We start from the raw sequence: 21,929 nt of genomic DNA, 5'->3' as shown, positions 1-21,929 counted from the left end.
TTCCTTACCGCTTCATTGACTGATGGAAACAATCTATTATTAATTCCCCTATTGTAACCCTTCATAATCTTCAATTACAATAGGGGAATTAGTAATAGATTAAGATGTTTTAGCAAAAGCATGTCTAAAAGGGGTTAGTTTCTAAGGACAGTCTCATGCTGAGTTAGGCTCGGTGGGCAGATAAATGGTGGTTGATATGCAAAATGGGAAGTTCTCTCAGAGGCCTAAACAGTAGACAATATGTTAGCCATGTCTGGTTCTTCAGAAATAAACTTTGCACTTTGTTTTTTGATCTCCGTTAAGGATGTGAAGAGGCTTTTAAAAATAAGAACACAAACACCAAAAATAAGAACACAGACACCGTGTGAGTCCAACAGTGAAAGGCTGCAATAAGATCAAGCCACTGTCCTAGGTGGTAGGACAGGGTATATAGAGATTGTGCTTTTAAGTTGAATTAGCTAACCCACATAGGCTAGCACTTGCACATTCTTTGTTCGTGTGCTGTTACAAAAATAGTCATATTGATTGTACCAAGTGTTTCTCATCAAACTCCATGTTCTGTATGTTTTGCCTACTGTGGAATAAAGCAGCTTATGAACTGAACTGAATGTCATCTCACCTTTGTGAGATTGAAGGAGTACATGTGCATAAAACATGGAGATGCAGTTCAGAACACAAGGGAGTTTTACTGTTACGCTCCCTGGTCTCGCTACCATGCCAATAGATAATAGAGCAATGGGAGTAAACTTCCATAAGAAGCAAGCAACCAGACCATTTCAGAGTGGTGACACCACTGAATCAACTTTATCAGCTCCAATGACAAAAGCCCTAACTTTTTAAGTATCTCTTCAGAACTGTAACCCCTCATTCCAGATAAAATTCTAGTGAATCTCTTCTGTATCTTTTCCATTGCTTTTATATCCTTTCCCTTCTATAATGGAATGCCCAGAACTGTGCATACTACTACACTTATTAACCTAAATAAGATTTTGTACAAGTTCAACAATACCTCCTTGCTGTTGTATTATGTGCCTTTAGATACAAGACCAAGGATTTTGTTCACCTTTTTTATGGGTTAATCTACTTGCGCTGGCATCTTTAATAACCTGTGTATCTGCGTATAAAAATCTCTCTGCTCCTCTACTGCATTTAAAATCTTACAATTTAAGGTGTAATCCTTTCCTCATTCTTAAAAAATGTAATTTAATTTTTTCTACTTTTGTCATCTATCTGCCCATCCTACATTCTCCTACAATTTTCAGAATCCTTATCTCAATATGCCATACCCACAATTTGGAAACAAATAGGAAACAAAGATAACCCTAACACGGCACGGCACCGTGGTACAGGAGGCCATTCAAGTGGGGGGAGTAAAAAGGAACGTCGTAGGGGTAAGTATAGTTAGGGGAATAGACTCTGTTCTCTGCAGCCGCGACCAAGAGTCCCAAACGCTGTGTTGCCTGCCCGGTGCCAGGGTTAAGGATATCTCCTCGGGGCTGGAAAAGACCTTGGAACATGAGGTGGAGGATCCAATTGTCCTGGTCCATGTAGGAACTAACGACATGGGTAGAACTAAGCATGAGGTTCTGCTGAGACAGTTTGAGGAGTTAGGGTCTAAATTAACAAGAGTAAGGAAGTCTTGCTACAAAGGCAATAATTTCTGGATTACTACCTGAGCCACATGCAAATTGGCATAGGGACAAACAGATCAGAGAGTTAAAGGCGTGGCTCAAAGAGTGGTGTGGGAGACGGGTATCGATTCATGGGGCACTGGCACCAGTACTGGGGAAAGAGGGAGCTGTTCCGTTGGGACGGGTTCCACTTAAACCGGGCTGGGACCAGTGACCTGCAAATTGAATAACTAGGACAATAGCTAGGGCTTTAAACTAAAAAGCTGGGCAGGGGGGGGTGGGTCAGGTGACGGAAAATTTAGAAATCGAAAGAGAAAAGTCAAGGCATCAGAGTGTAGTGATTTGGGTAAAGATAAATGGAGTGTGGCAGGAAGGAACAGAGAGTTTAATGGTAATAGTGCATCAACGAATAAGGTCAAAGCAGGAAAAATGGTAAAAAGTTAAAATTAAAGGCTCTTTATCTAAATGCATGAAGCATTCGTAATAAGATAGACGAATTAGTGGCACAAGTAGAGATAATTGGGTTTCATCTAATAGGCATTACAGATCTAAAAGGCATTATATTCACTCACTTCACCACCGGCTCACCGTGGCTGGAGTGTGTACCATCCACAGGATGCGCTGCAGCAACTCGCCAAGGCTTCTTCGACAGCACCTCCCAAACCTGCTGAGACAGGAGAAATTCTAATGGGGAATAAGGAATTGGCAGAGACGTTAAACAAATATTTTGTAACTTTCTTCACAGTAGAAGACACAAAAAGCATACCAAAAATAATGGAGAATCAAGGGGCTAATGAGATTGAGGAACTTAAAATAATTAATATCAGTAGAGAAAAAGTACTGGAGAAACTAATGGGACTAAAAGCCAATACATCCCCTGGACCTGATGGCCTATATCCGATGGTTCTATAAGAGGTGGCTGCAGAGATAGTGGATGCATTGGGTATGGTCTTCCAAAATTCCCTAGATTCCACCATGGTCCGAGGGTATTGGAAGGTAGCATTTGTAACCCTTCTATTTAAGAAGGGAGGAAGAGAAAAAACAGGGAACTACAAACCAGTTAGTCTGACATCAGTCTCTGGGATGCTGGAATCCATTATTAAGGAAGTGTTAACAGGGCACTTAGAAAATCATAATATGATTAGGCAGAGTCAACATGGTTTTATGAAAGGGAAATTGTTTGACAAATTAGAGTTTTTTGAGGAAGTAACTAGCAGGGTAGATAAAGGGGAACCAGTGGATGTTGTATATTTGGATTTTCAAAAGTCATTTGATAAGGTGCCACATGAAAGGTTGCTACGCAAGATAAGAGCTCATGGGGTTAGGGGTAACATATTAGCATGGATAGAGTATTGGTTAACGGACTGAAAACAGAGAGTAGGGATAAATGGGTCATCAGTACTGTGGAGTGCCGCAAGGATCGGTGCCTGGGCCTCAGCTATTTACAATCTATATTAATGACTTAGATGAAGGGACCGAGTGTAATGCATCCCAATGTGCTGACGATACAAAGCTAGGTGGGAAAGTAAGCTGTGAGGAGGACACAAAGAGTCTGCAAACGGATATAAACAGGTTCGGTCAGTGGGCAAGAAGGTGGCAGATGGAGAATTGTGAAGTTATTCACTTTGGTAGGGAGAATAGAAAAACAGAATATGTTTTAAATGGTGAGAAACTATAAAATGTTGGTGTTCAGAGAGATTTGGGTGTCCTTACACAAGAAACATAATAAGTTAGCATGCAGGTACAGCAAGCAATTAGGAAGGCAAATGGAATGTTGGCCTTTATTGCAAGGGGATTGGAGTACAAGAGTAAGGAAGTCTTGCTACAATTGTACAGGGCTTTGGTGAGACCTCACCTGGAATACTGTGTACAGTTTTGGTCTCCTTACCTAAGGAAGGATATACTTGCCTTAGAGGCGATGCAACGAAGGTTCATTAGGTTGATTCCAGGGATGAGAGGGTTATCCTATGAGGAGAGATTAAGTAGAATGGGCCTATACTCTCTGGAGTTTAGAAGAATGAGAGGTGATCTCATTGAAACATACAAGATTCTGAGGGGGCATGACAGGCAGTTGCTGTTTCCCCTGGCTGGAGAGTCTAGAACCAGGGGGCATAGTCTCAGGATAAGGGGTTGACCATTTACAACTGAGATGAAGAGGAATTTGTTCACTTGAATCCTTGGAATTCTCTACCCCAGATGGCTGTGGATGCTGAGTCATTGAGTATATTCAAGGTTGAGATAGATAAATTTTTGGACTCTCGGGGAATCAAGGGATATGGGAATCGAGCGGGAAAGTGGAGATGAGGTCGAAGATCAGCCATGATCTTATTGAATGGCGGAGCAGGCTCGAGGGGCCATATGGCCTAATGCAGCTCCTATTTCTTATGTTCTTAACAACGACCCCTGTAGAAAACCACTCACCAGATTTTTCAATTCTGAGAGTTCTCCCTACACTTTCCTTTGTGTCCCGACCATCCTTATCCATTTGGCCATATTCCCCTTAATTCCATGTGTGTTATCTTTGCCATTTGTCTTTTAAGTGAAACCGTTTCAAGGACTTATTGAAAATTTATATAAACTACATCCATTGCATTTTTAAAATTTATCCTCTCTGTTACTTCTTCAAAGAATTCTATAAAGATAGTCAAGAATGACTTGCCCTTTAGAAATCGATGCTGACTGACCGCGATTAGCTTGTGTTTCTTCAGGTGCTTAGTAATTTCATCCTGTAGTATAGACTCTTGTCGATTTTGTTCAACTAAGGTAAGACTAATTGGCCTATAGTTTCCTTGTTTATCCCTTTCTCCATCTTTTAAGAAGGCTATCACATTTACCACCCTCCAGCCTTTTGGCACAAATTTCTTTTTCACAGAATTTTGAAAAATTACGTTATTTTTATATATATACTAAATTTGTATTGAGCAAAGCAATTCTTCACACTTTTTTGTAAAAACAAAATGCAACAGGGAGCAGTTGTTATCCACCTTGTTTCATTCATTTATACAACTTTTAAAAATCCCTTTTCACTTTTTCTTGAACTGGATTTTCCATGGCACCCTCTTTGTGAATCCTTTTACATAGAAATGGAGTTGAAGAAAGGAATGTACATTTGTTACAATAAGGTTTCAGCTGTACAAAAACGTTTTGTCAAATTTTAGTCGATCTGTGAGAGTCAAGATCAAATACTGTGTCAGGTCACACAGTATTACAAGGTGGGAAGATAATTGGATCCAGGTAGAGGGGGAGAAGGCATATGAAAGTGACAGAGAGAAGAGCAAGAGGAGGGGAAGTTGGAGCAATAGGAGCGGGACAGGAGGAGCAAGAGGGAATTGTAGGAAGAGATGCGGGAAGGCAGAAGAAATGTGATGTTGGACAAGCCAAACTAGGCTGCTCTCTGACCATGACTACTTCCTCCTGGGGCTGGGGTGGGGGGTTGGGCTGATTTGGGTTGTTGCCAGGGCCTGACTTTCTGGCCAGTGGTTTGGGAGGAGCGGGACAGTGAGGAGCACGTTCCCTGTACTCCTTGGCCAATATTTTGTGCTCGAAGGGAGAGGGGGAAGGAAATTAGCGTTGAGGAGTTGGAGGGTAGTTTCTGATCTGAGGAGCAGGGGAGGAGGTCAAGGACTAGCCAAGACTTTCTGCTTGGCGGGTGGGAGGCAAGTTCAGTGTACTCTGTGGGACCAGCTTTCTGCTCTAGATGCGGGGTGGGGGGGGGGTGGGGGCGGGGGCGGGCAGAGTGGAGCTGGTCTCTGGCCCCGATTTCCTCCTTATTGAGGAAGGAGGAGGAATAGGTTTATCTACAAGGCCCTGTCTAACTTGAAGGATTGGCGCACTGATGACACATTTTAGGGGGTTCATTATTAGGGCAAGTATACTGAGAGGATGTTTTTTGAAATTGGAATAGCTAGCCGGGAGTGAGAAGAAATTAGTATGTGTGCTACAAAATGGCAGTGATCAAAGTTTCAGCCACATATCGGCTCATGGATACAATAGTCAATAGTTCTTGTTCAGGAAAGTTAGAATAATGATTCATTTGGTATTGTTAGAATGACCTAAAAGAGCAGATTGCAAGAACACTTTTGTAGCACAGATAATTTCGGACCCAATATTTTTGCACTTGGATCTGGATGCCAAATCTCACTGCCAAAACACAGTACTAGTGGAAGGCTTGTAAATGCTAATCACAATGCCACCTATCAGCATAACAGGCACTACAGGTAAATGTTGACACTTTTAAAATGGGTTTTCCCATTGACAACACCTGACATAAGAGTTTTCAATGCATTTTCAGATGGACAGTTGCGACCCACTCAAAATAAGAGATGTACCACATTAGTGAAGATGTAATGCATATTTTATTTTTGACAGATTTTAAATGCAGCAGAAGTAGGTCAGGAAATACAATACTGCAGAAATTTGATGCTGTTCTAACATTTCAGTAATTGCATTGCTGTTGATACATAGTTTTGATTTCCTTTAAAAGGATCATTTATACATATTACACCTAGTAAATGAAAACAAATAACTAACCACACAGCAATGGTTTGCACTGTATGGGCCCAGTAGTATCTGTTTCATTAATGCCGACAAATCCTATTTGTAGCAGGCACTTAACTGTAATAGTTGTCACTATTTAGTAGCTGTATAACCCAGTGTGTTAAAGTAGCTATTTTCTCTATTCATTGATATCCACTCCAGGGCATGTTTTCCATTGTAATTCTACCATGGAATGTAGGTGTACAAATATTGCATTATTAATAAGTGCCATTGAACTGGTTGGGACTAATTGTAATTAGCTACTATTAACAGTGGTAGTATTTTAAAATGATTGAAAAATACATTTGTAGTAAATAATGTATGGGGAGAGAACTACTACTCTTGAATCTGTAAAACACCACTGTAGTAACTTTTTTTTGGTGACTCTTACCTACCCATAGGATGAGGTAATATGGGAAACAAACAAAAACTTCTTAAATTACTTCTTTAAAAGTAGAAAATTAATTAAAATATTTAAATTTTTTTATACTTGTTTTAAAATGTGGTTCTAAACATATCTTTTGATACTGGTATTAGCTTTTGATCAGTGGTAGAAACCTCACCTCTTAAGTCAGAAGGTTGTGAGTTCAAGCTCCACTCCAGGACATGTGTACAAAATCTAGGCTGATACTTCATTGTAGTACTGAGGGAGTGCTACACTGTCAAAGGTGACGTCCATTGGATGGGCTGATAAACCAAAGCCCCATTTGCCCTCTCAGATGGACAAAATAGATAGCATGACACTATTCAAAGAAGAGCAGGGAAGTTCTTCCAATGACCCGGCCAATTTTTATTGCTCAACCAACATCACTAAAAACAGATTATATGGTTATTTATCTCATTGCTATTTGTGGGACAAATTGGCTGCTGAGTTTTCCACGTGACAACAATGACTACATTTCAAAAGTGCTTTATTGCCTGCAAAGTGCTTTGGAACATCTTAAGGTCGTGAAAGGTGCTATATAAATGCAAATTATTTCTTTCCTTTTTTCTATTTAAACTTGGATACGTGAGTCTGAGATTTGATTACTCTTTTTGCAGGTACTTAAAATCAGGGGATGATCTTTACCAAGGTCATCTGCAACATCTGGAAGGAAACGTTAAGGCATCGACTAGAGAACCATGGGAAAGATTAAATGCTGGGAGCAAGGTGATAGAATCTCTTGATCCAGAACTGAATACTTTTAGGGGTACAGCTTCTTTATGTCCTGCTGGAGATCTAAATAGACAACGAATAGGTAATTATTTTATCCTTTTTCCACAATTCAACATCTCCTCTGTAAAGCTGTTGAGGATCATAATTTCTAACAGCATTTCTAATTGCATGAAGTAAGTGAACTGTTATAAATATCATCCCTTATTTAGCAGACACTGCTCTAAGATCAAGGAAGGAAACCATTCTGAGTTTGAGATTTGGAAGTACTGAATAACACACAGTACAGAATGAAAAAAGTCCTTTTGAGCCAGAAAGTCTGTTCCTTCCATAGACCTTATCATGAACTCTACCTCACCTATTTAATCTCCTGAGAAAAAACCTCTGCAGAAATATTCTCTATTTACCAAACTTAGGGGTGCAAAATCCAATGATATTCGCCCATCCCCATATTACCACTAATCAACTCCAGCATGCTGCTCTTCAAAAATAACACTCCTCACTCCAGTGTCAGTAGCATACTTTGTGTCCAATGGAATATTTGATCATCTCAGTTTACATCTCTATCTATCCCTATAACTTACAGATTTGCCTTAAATCAGATGCTTATCCAGCTCTTTTTAGATGAATTTAATTGACATAACATTAACTGCTTTTGCTAGGATGCTATTCCACACATCCATTATCCTGTAGGGAAAAAAAAATTCTATCACCTCAAATCTCCCTTGAGGCTCTTCAATTTTGAATTGTGTTTCCTAGTTCTGTGTACACAGTCCATGACAAATAAACTGCATACATACATGCCATCGGCGCCTCTCAGCATTATTAAGACATTGATCATACTTCCCCACACCCAAAAAAGAAATATTTTTCTAGTGACAACAAATTCAGCTCTCCAAGTCTCTTCTCATATTTATTTCCAAGTTTTGGCCCAGTGTTAGCACTCTTGCCTTTTGAGTTTGAAGTTTGTGGATTCAAACTCTACACCAGGGACTTAAGCACATAATCTAGGCTGACCAATGCATTGCTGAGGAAGCACTGCATTGTCGGAGGAGCCATTTTTTGGATGGAAAAAGTTAAACTGAGGCCCTGAAATTTGAAGAAGAGCAAGGAAGTTCTCTTGGTGTCTTGGCCAATATTTATTCCTCAAACAGCACCTCCAAAAACAGATTAATTAGCCATTTATCTGATTGCTGTTTGTGCACAAATTAGCTATGGTGTTTATGTACAAAGCAACAATGCCTACACTTCAAAAAGCAATTAATTGGCTGTGAAGCACTTTGCGATGTCCAGAGGATGTGAGAAGTGCTACATAAAGGCATGATCTTTATTTTCTTTCTTACTCTTGTCACTCTTTGAAGGAAAGTCCTTGAACATGTTGTCACCTCCCAAGTCTGTACTCATCTCTCCCACAACTCCCTGTTTGAATCTCTCCAATCAGGTTGCCTCCCCTCCCACAGCACCGAAACAGCCCTAATCAAACATTCTCTGTGACTGCGGTGCATTATCCTTGCGTGTACTTTTTGACCTCTCTGCAGTCTTTGACAGAGCTTTTGTGCTTTCAGACTGCTTGCTCAACATACAGTCTTGAGTTAGCTGCAATTTCCTCTAGCTAAACATTGGAAAGACCAAAGCTAACATCTTCAGCCCCCACCACAAACTCTGTAAACTTGTCACTGACCCCATCCCCCTTCCTGTCTCAGGCTGAAACAGACTGTACTCCGTCTCGGCATCCTATTCTACCCCAAGCTGCGGTTCCAACTTCATATCCTCTCTATTACAAAGACAGCATACTTTCAGCTCCATAACATCACCTGTCTCCGTCCCTACATCAGCCCATCTACCGCTGAAATCTTCATCCATGCCTTGTCACCTTCAGACTCGGTGATTCTAAAGTTCCCCTAGCTGACCTTCCATTTTTCATCCTCTGTAAACTTCAGCTCATCCAAAACTCTGCTGTCTATATCCTATCCTGCACCAATCCTTACCCCATCACCCCTGTCCTTGCTGACCTACATTGGCTCCCATTCTCCGTCAGGTTTAAAATTCCGATCCTTCTGTTTAATCTCTTCATGCCTCGCCCCTCCCTATCTCTGTAACCTCCTCCAGCTCTACAGCCTCACCACAACTTTCTAGTTCTATTACTCTGGCCTCTTGTGCATCCCTTCGCCCCACCATTGATGGCTGTGTCATCAGTTGTTTCGGTCTCACGCTCTGGAATTCCTTCCTTAAACTCAACGCCTGCCTTTCCTCTTTTAAGTCCCTCCTTAAAACCATTGTTAGACCAAACTTTTGGTCATCTCTCCTAACATCATGTTCTTTGGCTCGGCATCCATTTTGTTGATTATGCCTAAGTTAAATGCAAATTGTTGTTATAATCAGCTGGATGATCCAATATTACATAGCTGTGTTGTCAATTGATGAGGTAGGCTATTCAAAAAGGGAAATTGCTCTCGGTTACCTATTCCCTCAACATTTCAGGGACGAGCTTGTAACTTTAATTTTCTATCCTACATATCTTCAAGAATTTATTTTTCACTGTCAGCATAAGTTATGTTTGTACTGCTTCCGCTAGTTGGTCTTTCAGACAATACTATATATATCTGACATTTTGGTTTGAATATTTTTATTACTGTGTTTACCAAATTTTAAACTTATTTTATCCTAAAAAATGTGATCTATACCAATTGTTTGATTGAAAATCAGTTATTAGCAATGATTTAGTTGCCATTTTTGGACCCTGGATTTGGTCAATATTCCAACTTTTGTCTATTTCCGGGAAGGTCAAATAAATAGAGGCTTTATGAATTACAGTTCAACTAGTCTAAAATGGTTGGTTCTTCCTTTAGGATTAAGTCGATTGATGCCTAGTCCTAAGGCTGCTCCCACAAGGGGAAACCAGCCAAAAGAAAAATTGATTTGATTTGACCCACTATTTGAATTTATAATCCTGAGCAAGCCTCAGGTGTGTAAAGAGCAGGTGCTACGAAGCAAGAATTTAGGTGGAGATCTCTTAGCTGATCTGCTGGTTTAATTTCAAGGAACGGACTAGGGAAGATGATCTTGGAATCCATCTTTATTCTGCTTATCAGTGTAGTTAAGCAATACTGGCCTAGTGCTGAGGCTAATGCATTTGGCAGGGTTTTTTCCTAATTGCATTGGAAGCATAACTTTCAGATATCCCTTCATCCTAAGTCCAAACACCCTCTTTTTAATCCCCCCACTAGGGATACTGAGAGTAATTGTAACCAATATTTTACTGCAAAGATTTTTGAAATAATTAAGATTGAAGTCGACACATAAATGGCTAGATAGGTAGAATAGCAGTAAGTACTTCAAGACTTCATTAAAAGGCATTGGTTAATTGAATTTGATATATGATGTGCTCAGTTAACTTCATGGCTTTTTACATAGGGACTCCTTCAATTTCTAAAAAGGATGTGGCTACCTCTCCTGTGCCAGTATTCAAAAAAGATGAACGAGTCAACACGGCAACATCACCCATTTGGCCTGAATCTTCGAGGTAGGTTGCTGGCCAATTTCTGTTTTAAATTTCTGTTACGATGGAACTCCAACTTCAACATGTGAGCAGTTGGTGTTTTCTGAAACAGTAAGCCTAGTGGTTACGGAACTGGACGAGCAACCTCGGGGTCATAGAGTCATAGAGTTATACAGCACGGATAGAGGCCCTTCGGCCCATCGTGTCCGCGCCGGCCACCAAGCCCTGTCTAATCTAATCCCATATTCCAGCATTTGGTCCGTAGCCTTGTATGCTATGGTATTTCAAGTGCTCATCCAAATGCTGCTTGAATGTTGTGAGGGTTCCTGCCTCCACAACCCTTTCAGGCAGTGAGTTCCAGACTCCAACCACCCTCTGGGTGAAAAAGTTCTTTCTCAAATCCCCTCTAAACCTCCCGCCTTTTACCTTGAATCTATGCCCCCTTGTTATAGAACCCTCAACGAAGGGAAAAAGCTCCTTAGTATCCATCCTATCTGTGCCCCTCATAATTTTGTACACCTCAATCATGTCCCCCCTCCGCCTCCTCTGCTCCAAGGAAAACAAACCCAATCTTCCCAGTCTCTCTTCATAGCTGAAGCGCTCCAGCCCTGGTAACATCCTGGTGAATCTCCTCTGCACCCTCTCCAAAGCGATCACATCCTTCCTGTAGTGTGGCGACCAGAACTGCACACAGTACTCCAGCTGTGGCCTAACCAGTGTTTTATACAGCTCCATCATAACCTCCTTGCTCTTATATTCTATGCCTCGGCTAATAAAGGCAAGTATCCCATATGCCTTCTTTACCACCTTATCTACCTGTTCCGCCGCCTTCAGGGATCTGTGAACTTGCACACCAAGATCCCTCTGACCCTCTGTCTTGCCTAGGGTCCTCCCATTCATTGTGTATTCCCTTGCCTTGTTAGTCTCTCCAAAGTGCATCACCTCGCACCTTTCCGGGTTAAATTCCATTTGCCACTGTTCCGCCCATCTGACCAACCCATCTATATCGTCCTGCAGACTGAGGCTATCCTCCTCGCTATTTACCACCCTACCAATTTTTGTATCATCAGCGAACTTACTGATCATACCTTTTACATCCATATCCAAGTCATTAATGTAGACCACAAACAGCAAGGGACCCAGCACCGATCCCTGTGGTACCCCACTGGCCACAGGCCTCCAGTCACAAAAACAACCTTCGACCATCACCCTCTGCCTTCTGCCACTAAGCCAGTTTTGTATCCAAAGTGCCAAGGCACCCTGGATTCCATGGGCTCGTACCTTCTTGACCAGTCTCCTGTGGGGGACTTTATTGAAGGCCTTACTGAAATCCATGTATACCACATCCACTGCGTTACCCTCATCCACACGCCTAGTCACCCCCTCAAAAAATTCAATCAAATTAGTCAGACATGATCTTCCCTTGACAAAGCCATGTTGACTATCCCTGATTAATCCTTGCTTCTCCAAGTGGAGACTAATTTTGTCCTTCAGAATTTTTTCCAATAATTTTCCTACCACTGATGTTAGGCTCACTGGCCTGTAGTTCCCCGGTTTTTCCCTACTCCCCTTCTTGAATAATGGTATTACATTAGCGGTTCTCCAGTCCTCTGGCACATCCCCTGTGGCCAGAGAGGTTCTGAATATATGTGTTAGAGCCCCCGCAATCTCCTCCTTTGCCTCACACAGTAGCCTGGGATACATTTCGTCCGGGCCTGGGGATTTATCCATTTTTAGGCCTGCTAAAACCACCAATACCTCCTCCCGCTCGATGTTAATATGTTCGAGTATATCACAGTCCCCCTGCCGTATTTCGATGTCTACATCGTCCTTCTCCATAGTGAAAACAGATGCAAAAAATTCATTTAGAACCCCTCCTACATCTGCCGGCTCCACACACAGATTGCCATTTTTGTCCCTAATGGGCCCTATTTTTTCCCTAGTCATCCTCTTACCCTTAATATACTTATAAAACATCTTAGGATTTTCCTTTATTTTGCTCGCCAGTGTTATTTCATGGCCCCTCCTTGATCTCCTAATTTCTTTTTTAAGTATCCCCCTGCACTTTTTGTACTCCTCTAGGGCTTCCTCCGTCTTTAGCCTTTTGTATCTGCCAAAAGCCCTCCTTTTTTTCCTAATCCATTCTCGTATATCCCCTGACATCCAAGGTTCCCTGGAGTTCTTGGAACCACCCTTGACCTTTACGGGAACATGTTGCCATTGTATGGTCTCAATCTCCCTTCTGAAAGACTCCCATTGCTCCGATGCGGATTTTCCTACAAGCAGCTGATCCCAGTCCATTTTGGCCAGATCCTGCCTTATCCTATTAAAATCGGCCTTCCCCCAATTTAGAACCTTTATTTCCGGCCCCTCCCTGTCCTTTTCCATGACCACCTTAAATCTCACCAAATTATGGTCACTGTCACCAAAGTGCTCACCTACTAGCACTTCTTCCACTTGGCCGGCCACATTCCCTAGAATTAGGTCCAGTACCACCCCCTCTCTTGTAGGACTTTCCACATGCTGGCTCAAAAAGCTCTCCTGGATGCACGTTAAGAATTTTGTACCCTCTAAGCCTTTTACACTCTGAGTATCCCAGTTAATATTGGGGAAGTTGAAATCCCCCACTATTATTACCCTATTATTTGCACAATTTTCTGAGAGTTGCCTACATATCTGTTCCTCTATCTCTCCCTGACTGTTTGGGGGCCTATAGTACACTCCCATCAAAGTGCTTGCCCCCTTTTTGTTTTTAAGCTCCACCCATATGGCCTCATTTGAGGAACCTGCTAATATATCATCCCTCCTTATGGCAGTAATTGATTCTTTAATTAATATTGCGACCCCCCCTCCTCTTATACCTCCCCCTCTGTCTCGCCTGAAGATTCTGTACCCCGGAATATTGAGCTGCCAGTCTTGCCCCTCCCTCAACCATGTCTCTGTGACAGCAACAATATCATACTCCAATGTGTTTATCAACACCTTCAGTTCATCCACCTTATTCGCAAGACTCCTTGCATTAAAATAGATGCCATCCAGCCTTGCCCTTACATATTTGCCCTGTCTTCCAAGCTGACTTGTTTTTTTCTCTATATTTGGCTGCACATCACCCCCTATTGTAGCTCCACTCTGTATCCCATCCCCCTGCCAAGTTAGTTTAAACCCCCCCCAACAGTGCTAGCAAACCTCCCCGCAAGGATATTTGTCCCGCTCTGGTTCAGGTGCAACCCGTCCGACTTGTACAAGTCCCACCTTCCCCAGAAGCAGGCCCAGTGATCCAGGAAACTGAAACCCTCCCTCCTGCACCAACTCTTTAGCCACGCATTCATCTGTTCTATCCTCCTATTTCTATACTCACTAGCCCGTGGCACTGGGAGTAATCCAGAGATTACAACCTTTGAGGTCCTGCTCTTTAATCTGCTACCTAGCTCCCTAAATTCTTGATGCAGGACCTCATCTCCCTTCCTACCGATGTCGTTGGTCCCAATGTGGACCACGACCTCTGCCTGCTCACCCTCCCCCTTGAGAATGCCCTGTAGCCGCTCAGTGACATCCATGACCCTGGCACCAGGGAGGCAACAAACCATCCTGGAGTCACGTTTACGGCCACAGAAACGCCTGTCTGTTCCCCTTACGATAGAATCCCCTACCACTATAGCTCTTCCACTCTTTTTCCTCCCAGCCTGTGCAGCAGAGCTACCCCTGGTGCCAGGAAGTTGGCTGCTGCTGCCTTCCCCTGATAAGTCATCCCCCTCAACAATATCCAAAGCGGTATATTTGTTTGAGAGGGGGACGGCCACAGGGGACCCCTGCACTGCCTGCCTGCTCCTCTTACTCTGCCTGGTGGTCACCCAATTACTTCCTGCCTGTACAACCTTTACCTGCGGTGTGACCATCTCACTAAACGTGCTATCCACGACTTTCTCAGCATCGCGAATGCTCCATAATGAATCCATCCGCAGCTCCAGTTCCGCAATGCGGTTTGTCAGTAGCTGCAGCTGGATACATTTCCCGCACACATGGTCGTCAGGGACACCGGAAGGGTCCCTGATTTCCCACATAGAGCAGGAAGAGTATAACACGGGGCTGGGCTGTCCTGACATGACTAGTTCAATTCCCACCATGGCAAATTGGGAAATTAACTTAAGTAAAACTGGTAATTTGTGGGCTGGCACCAGGAAAAAAATTACCATGAAAGCTGCTGGAGTGTCATAAAAACCCAAATGATTCACTAATATCCTTCAAGGAAGGGATCTACTCTACCTACCTGCTCTGACCTACATATGACTCCAGTCCCATACAATGTGATTGAGTCTTAAGGCCCTCAAGGTAACTAGAGATAAGCAAGAAAACTACATTTGTTGCCCACATCCCAAGAACAAATTTTTACAAACTACAGTATTACATGTTTGGTTACTGTAGAGTGCAACTTTTAAAAAAAAATCACAGCTGCTGAAGATTGTATTTCTACTTGGTATGAATTGTGAAGAAATTCTAACAAATTATTTTTCCGTTACCTAACCCCCCCCAAATAAAATAAAATATTTAAAAGTTTATTGGTTGGCTTTAAACAGAAAATTTAGCTAATCACATAATGTAAGTTGAAGGTTTAGTTTCTAATTAGCAATTTTTTTTAATGTTTGATCAGTTGCAAGGTTGATGTTGTTAGGCCTAAAATTCCAGTCTGAGTCAAGACGTGCTGGGACAGATCTCCGGTCAAGGGACTGGAAACTGGGGTGGAACCAGGTTGCATCTGTATTTTACCCCATTTTTAAGCCTTAGTCATTTTTCAGTGAACGGCTATTTTCTGGCCACAACCCCCTGTGCCAAGGAGGCATGGCAGAATTTCTCAGATTACCCCGGGAATTGTGTCCTTAAAACGTCTTAGCAGAACTCATGCCAGAGGAGTGCTGGTGTGAGTCCCACTAAGGCATCAGACTTTGCCAGAAGATCATTGATCCTTTACAAGAGTTATGGCTTCTCTTGGAGTTAAAGATCTTTTGGAGCCACTTGTTCAGTTGCAGCTACTGGAGCAGCTGTGTGCTGCTCCCCACTCCATCCAACGAATAAGGGCTGGTGCTGCTTATGCGCCCATGCCGAACATGCTAATGACTTTGTGCCCAGAATTTAGGATATTTTGATATCCTTGGCTACAGGTGGCTGGAATTCCTGCTCTGCCACTCTTTCAGCAGTGACCCCAGAGTTTGGCCCCATTGTGCTATTTTTCCTGAAGGATAATCTGCTTTTGTGCACAGTTTATTTAAACACTTTAGAACAATATTGAAAATTATGTCTGTTTTAAGTGTTGAATTATGTGGATTAATCAAATGTATGTATAGAATAACGGTTAGATGGGAGTCATAAAATGACATAGCCAATCAAAAGATTCAGATGATGGTACAGACACTGAGTGAATGTTGTCTGCTCCTCAAAATTATGGTCTTGAAATCAGTCCCTGGTGTGTTTATCTATAATATACTGTTTCAATTGTGTTGGAGAAGGGAGTTTGTTTTCGGTCAGATTTGTGCCAGCAGCCATTAGAACAGATATCAATTGTCTGTATCCTCCCGGGATAAATTTTTGAACCTTGCTTACTGAAAGGGCAAATCAGAAATCCAGGTTAAAATGAATGGTTGAAAAATCATGCCCAGTGTGTGCCAAGGCCCACTGCTGAAATTACTTCTGCTATATCCTTGAGGACTAATTACATTATCACATAATGTGACATTACCATAGATTTATTGACTTGCTTTCATTTACTGGTAAAATTGTGTTTAACATATTATAATAGATGTATATCTTTTGATTAACATTCACCAATTTCTTTGCCGTTGAGTCATCTGAATGGCACGGTACCATATTGTAGACATGTTTTATCAGGACATTCAGATCCTACACAATTTTTGAATGAGCAATTACTGATTTCCCATAAATTGTGGCCTTATTGGATTGCAGAAACAAATAGCTTGATGGTTACAATGTGTTATGATCTATTGCAGTCTTTTTATTTGCATTGTTCAACACACTATACAATCAGTCACAGGTTCACATAAATATCTTCCAAACGATTGGAGGCAGCTTGTGCTGGTTGACAAGGGTTATTGGAGGACATTTTCTTATTTTCTAAGGTGGATAGGAGTAGAGCAGCAACATATCCATCAGGAGGTTGTCTTGGTCACTTTCTATCAGTAGCATGTGTCTCTTAGCAATGTTAGCTCAACAGTGCAGTTGTACATTTGTTTTCAAATTTCTCCTCTATTCTCCTCTGCTCACGATAACGGCCTTGAAATTTGATTGCACCTGACAATGGGGGCGGGGCGCGCGCTGCACACGCCTATTAACAAGACAGCAGGGACCACGTTAAATTGGTGTTGCTAGCTCATTGTAATGAGTTAGGTGTGCAGCCAACGCTATGCGTTCTATTCATTGATTGATGGCTTGTTTGGGGGATGGGAAACTGGGCTTCACTGCTGCCACTTAAAGGCAGCCAGCGTTTGCTAAAAGGGAGGCGGACTGGTTGCAAACAGCGGAGCTAAAATCGCTGGAAGAGGTACAGATAGGGCAACCAAGTTTTTGGATGCAGCTTTGGAGGCCCTGGTCCAGGCTGTCGACAGGAGGAGGGGATCTTGCTCCCCCACCTGGGGCAGAAAGCTCTCCAGGCAACAACTCCGCCGTCAGTGGGAAGAGGTTGCAGAGGAGGTTAATGCCAGGAGCTTATCTACTAGGACATGGTTAAAATGCAGGAAAAGGTTCGATGACCTCATCAGTTGTCAAGGTAAGAATTTTACCTCTCACCTCAATTACTCTCTCCTTACATCTCCACCACCTGCACTACTCACGATACTCCCCTCCCCCCGCTTTGCTTCATGCTCCTACAATCACTGCACCACACTTCACTCCATCTCCTCCTCCTCCTCCTACTTACACACTCTGCAACTGCGAATCTTACCACTATTGCAACCTCCACACCTGCACAACATACAAACTATTTGACCACGACCGGCACATTCTTAAAACAGCTCACAAAGCTAACACTAACATATGTCTACAATCATAGAAAATTTACGGCACAGAAGGAGGCCATTTGACCCACCGTGTCCGCGCCGGCCGAAAATGAGCCACCGAGCCTAATCCCACTTCCCAGCAGTTGGTCCGTAGCCTTGTAGGTTACGGCACTTCAGGTGCACATCCAGGTACTTTTTAAATGAGTTGAGGGTTTCTGCCTCTACCACCCTTTCAGGCAGTGAGATCCAGACCCCCACCATCCTATGAGTGAAAAAAAATTTCCTCAGCTCCCCTCTAATCCTTCTACCAATCACTTTAAATCTATGGGCCCTGATTATTGACCTCTCTGCTAAGGGAACTAGGTCCTTCCTATCCACTCTATCTAGGGCCCTCATAATTTTGTGCACCTCAATTTAATCCCCCTCAGCCTTCTCTGATCCAAAGCGAACAACCCCAGCCTATCCAACCTTTCTTCATAGCTAAAACTCTCCAGTCCTGGCAACATCCTCGTAAATCTCCTCTGTACCCTCGCTAGTGCAATTACATCCTTCCTGTAGTGTGGTGACTAGAACTGTACACAGTACTCAAGCTGTGGACGAACCAGTGTTTTACACAGTTCCAGCATAACCTCCCTACTCTTATATGCTATGCCTCGGCTAATAAAGGAAAGCATTCCATATGCCTTATTAACCACCTTATCTACCTGTCCTGCTACCTTCAGGGATCTGTGGACATGCACTCCAAGGTCCCTCACTTCCTCTACACTTTTCAGTATCCTCCCATTTATTGTGTACTCCCTTGCCTTGTTTGCCCTCCCCAAATGCATTACCTCACACTTCTCCGGATTGAATTCTATTTGCCACTTTTCTGCCCACCTGACCAGTCCATTGATATCTTCCTGCAGTCTACAGCTTTCCTCCTCACTATCAACCCACGCGGCCAATTTTTGTATCATCTGAAAACTTCTTAATCATACCCCCTACATTTAAGTCCAAATCATTAATATATACCACAAAAAGCAAGGGACCTAGTACTGAGCTCTGCGGAACCCCATTGGAACAGCCTGCCAGTCACAAAAACACCGTCTACCATTACGCTTTGCTTCCTGCCACTGAGCCAATTTTGGATTCAACTTGCCACTCTCCCTTGGATCCCATGGGCTTGTACTTTTTTGACCAGTCTGCCATGTGGAACCTTGTCAAAAGCCTTGCTAAAATCCATGTAGACTACATCAAATGCACTACCCTCATCGACCCTCCTTGTTACCTCCTCAAAAAATTCAATCAAGTTAGTCAGACACAACCTTCCCTTAACAAATCCATGCTGACTGTCCTTGATTACTCCATGCCTTTCTAAGTGACGGTTTATCCTGTCCCTCAGAATTGATTCCAATAATTTGCCCATCACCGAGGTTAGACTGACTGGCCTGTAATTACTCGGTCTATCCCCTATCTACTTTCAAAGATGCTAATCCCCTTAATACTTCCTCTCTCACTAGGTTTATCCCATCCAATATTTCCTACTCCTCCTCCTTAACGACTATGTCTGCACCGTCCCTCTTTTTTGTGAAGACAGACGCAAAGTATTCATTAAGAATTATACCAACATCTTCTGCCTCCACACATAGGTTACCTTTTTGCTCTCTAATAGGCTTAATGATCTCTTTCCTTAGTTATCCTCTTGCACTTAATGTATTTATAAAACATATTTGGGTTTTCCTTGATTTTACTTGGCAATATTTTTTCATGCCCTCTCTTTGCTTTCCTAATTTCCTTTTTAATTTCACCCCTACACATTTTATACTCCTCTAGGCTTTCTGTTGTATTGAGTTCTCGGTGTCTGACATAAGCTTTCCTTTTCTGCCTTATCTTAACCCTTATCTTACCCTGTATGCTCCTTGACATCCAGGGGGCTCTAGAATTTGGCAGCCCCACCCTTTTTCTTTGTGGAACATGTTTACTTTGCACCCCTTGAATGCCTCCCACTGCTCTGACATTGATTTATCTTCAAGTAGCTGTTTCCAGTCCACTTTTGCTAAATCACTTCTTAGCTTAGTAAAACTGTCCTTTCCCCAATTGAGAACTTTAACTCCTGTTCTATCTTAGTCCTTTTCCATAATTATGTTAAAACTAACTGAATTATGATCACTACCACCAAAATGCTCTCCCACTGATACTCCTTCCACCTGCCTCATTTCCTAAAACTAAACCCAGAACAACCCCCTCTCTTGTTGGGCTTGCTACGTACTGGCTTAAAAAAGTTCTCCTGAATGCAATTTAAGAATTTTGCGCCCTCTATACCCTTCACACTGTTTGTGTCCCAGTTAATATTAGGGTAGTTGAAATCCCCTACTATTACTGCCCTACTGTTCTTGCACTTCTCAGAAATTTGCCGACATATTTGTTCTTCTATTTCCCTCTGATTGTTTGGGGGTCTATAGTAAACTCCCAGTAGTGTGACTGCCCCTTTTTTGTTCCTTAGCTCAACCCATATGGCCTCATTTGATCCTTCTAACATATCATCCCTCCTCACAGCTGTAATTGTTTCTTTAACCAAAATTCCCACCCCTTCTTTTTTATCACCTTCTCTATCTTGTCTGAAAACCCTGTAACCAAGAACGTTGAGCGGCCATTCGTACCCCTCTTTAAGCCATGTTTCTGTAATAGCTAAGATATTGTACTGTTGTGTGTCTATCTGTGCCCTCAGCTCATCGGCCTTGTGCACTATACTCCTTGCATTGAGGTATCTACTTTTAAGCACTGCCAAACTCCCTTGCTGTTTATTTTTTAACCTTTGTTTCCTCTGCCTTCTTAAGTCACATACTAATTTTCTGCCTTCTATCTCCAGTTCTGATTCTGTCCCATCTGAATCTACACTCAGGTTCCCATCCCCTTGCCAAGTTAGTTTAAACCCTCCCCAACAGCACTAGCAAACCTCCCCGCAAGGATATTGGTCCCGGTCCTGTTGAGGTGCAACCTGTCTGGCTTGTACAGGTCCCACCTCCCCCAGAACCAGTCCCAATGCCCCAGAAATCTAAAGCCCCCCAACTCCTGCACCATCTCTCCAGCCACGCATTCATCTGCTCTATCCTCCTAGTTCTATACTCACTAGCGCGTGGCACCGGGAGTAATCCGGAGATTACTACCTTTAAGATTCTGCTTCATACTCTCTTAACTCCTTAAAATCTTCCTGCAGGACCTCGTCCCTCTTTCTGCCTATGTTGTTGGTACCGATATGGACCATGACCTCTGGCTGTTCTCCATCCTCCTCCAGAATGTTCTGTAACTGCTCAGTGACATCCTTTACTCTGGTGCCAGGGAGGCAACATACCATCCTGGACTCATGTCTGTGGCCGCAGAAATGCCTGTCTGCTCCCCTAACTTTAAAATCCCCTATCACTATTGCTTTGCTGACCTTTCTCCTCCCCCCAGCACAACTGAGCCACCCATGGTGCTATGGTCATGGCTTTGGCTGCACTCCGCAGAGGCACCATCTCCCCCACCAGCATTCAGAACTGAATACTGGTTAGAGAGCGAGATGCACTTAGGGGATTCCTGCACTACCTGCCTGTTCCTCCTTGTCTGTCTGGCGGTCACCCAGTCCCTCTCTGCCTGCACTCTCTTAAGATGTGGAGTGATCACCTCCTGAAACGTGCTATCCACGTAGCTCTCAATCTCGCGGACGCACTGCAGTGACATCAGCTGCCACTCAAGCTCCAAAATCCTGAGCTCGCGCTCCTCCAGCTGACGACACTTCCTGCATCTGTGGTTGTCCAGGACACGGGAAGCGTCCTGGAGTTCCCACATGGCACAAGATGTGCATTCGACGGGTCTGAGCTACCCAGCCATGCCTTGGATTATTAGATTATTAATGAAACTTAACAAAAATAAGCTCAAGACTTCAAAAAGAAAACTCACCAGAAAAAGAAACATAAGAACATAAGAAATAGGAGCAGGAGTAGGCCATCTGGCCCCTCGAGCCTGCTCCGCCATTCAACAAGATCATGGCTGATCTTCCACCTCAACGCCATTTTCCTGCACTATCCCCATATCCCTTGATGCCTTTAATATCTAGAAATCTATCGATCTCTGTTTTGAATGTACTC

At 42.9% G+C, this 21,929-nt stretch overlaps 1 protein-coding gene across 4 annotated transcripts in view; it reads left to right on the top strand.

Annotated features, from left to right (window-relative positions):
* The window catches only part of kiaa1328 (KIAA1328 ortholog), a 218,122-nt gene that overhangs the window by 136,905 nt on the left and 59,288 nt on the right, over nt 1–21,929 (top strand). For all 4 annotated transcript variants that reach the window (XR_010962905.1, XM_067984483.1, XM_067984492.1 and 1 more), the window contains 2 exons: nt 7,209–7,405; nt 10,735–10,843. Coding sequence is in view for 3 of the 4 variants with exons in the window: in XM_067984483.1 (XP_067840584.1) it covers nt 7,209–7,405; nt 10,735–10,843 (306 nt within the window). In the remaining variant the exon portion in view is untranslated. The remainder of the gene's footprint in view (nt 1–7,208; nt 7,406–10,734; nt 10,844–21,929) is intronic.

Source organism: Heptranchias perlo, chromosome 1 (assembly GCF_035084215.1).
Source record: "Heptranchias perlo isolate sHepPer1 chromosome 1, sHepPer1.hap1, whole genome shotgun sequence".
Classification (NCBI taxonomy): domain Eukaryota; kingdom Metazoa; phylum Chordata; class Chondrichthyes; order Hexanchiformes; family Hexanchidae; genus Heptranchias; species Heptranchias perlo.
This window is presented reverse-complemented; position numbering and strand designations above follow the sequence as displayed.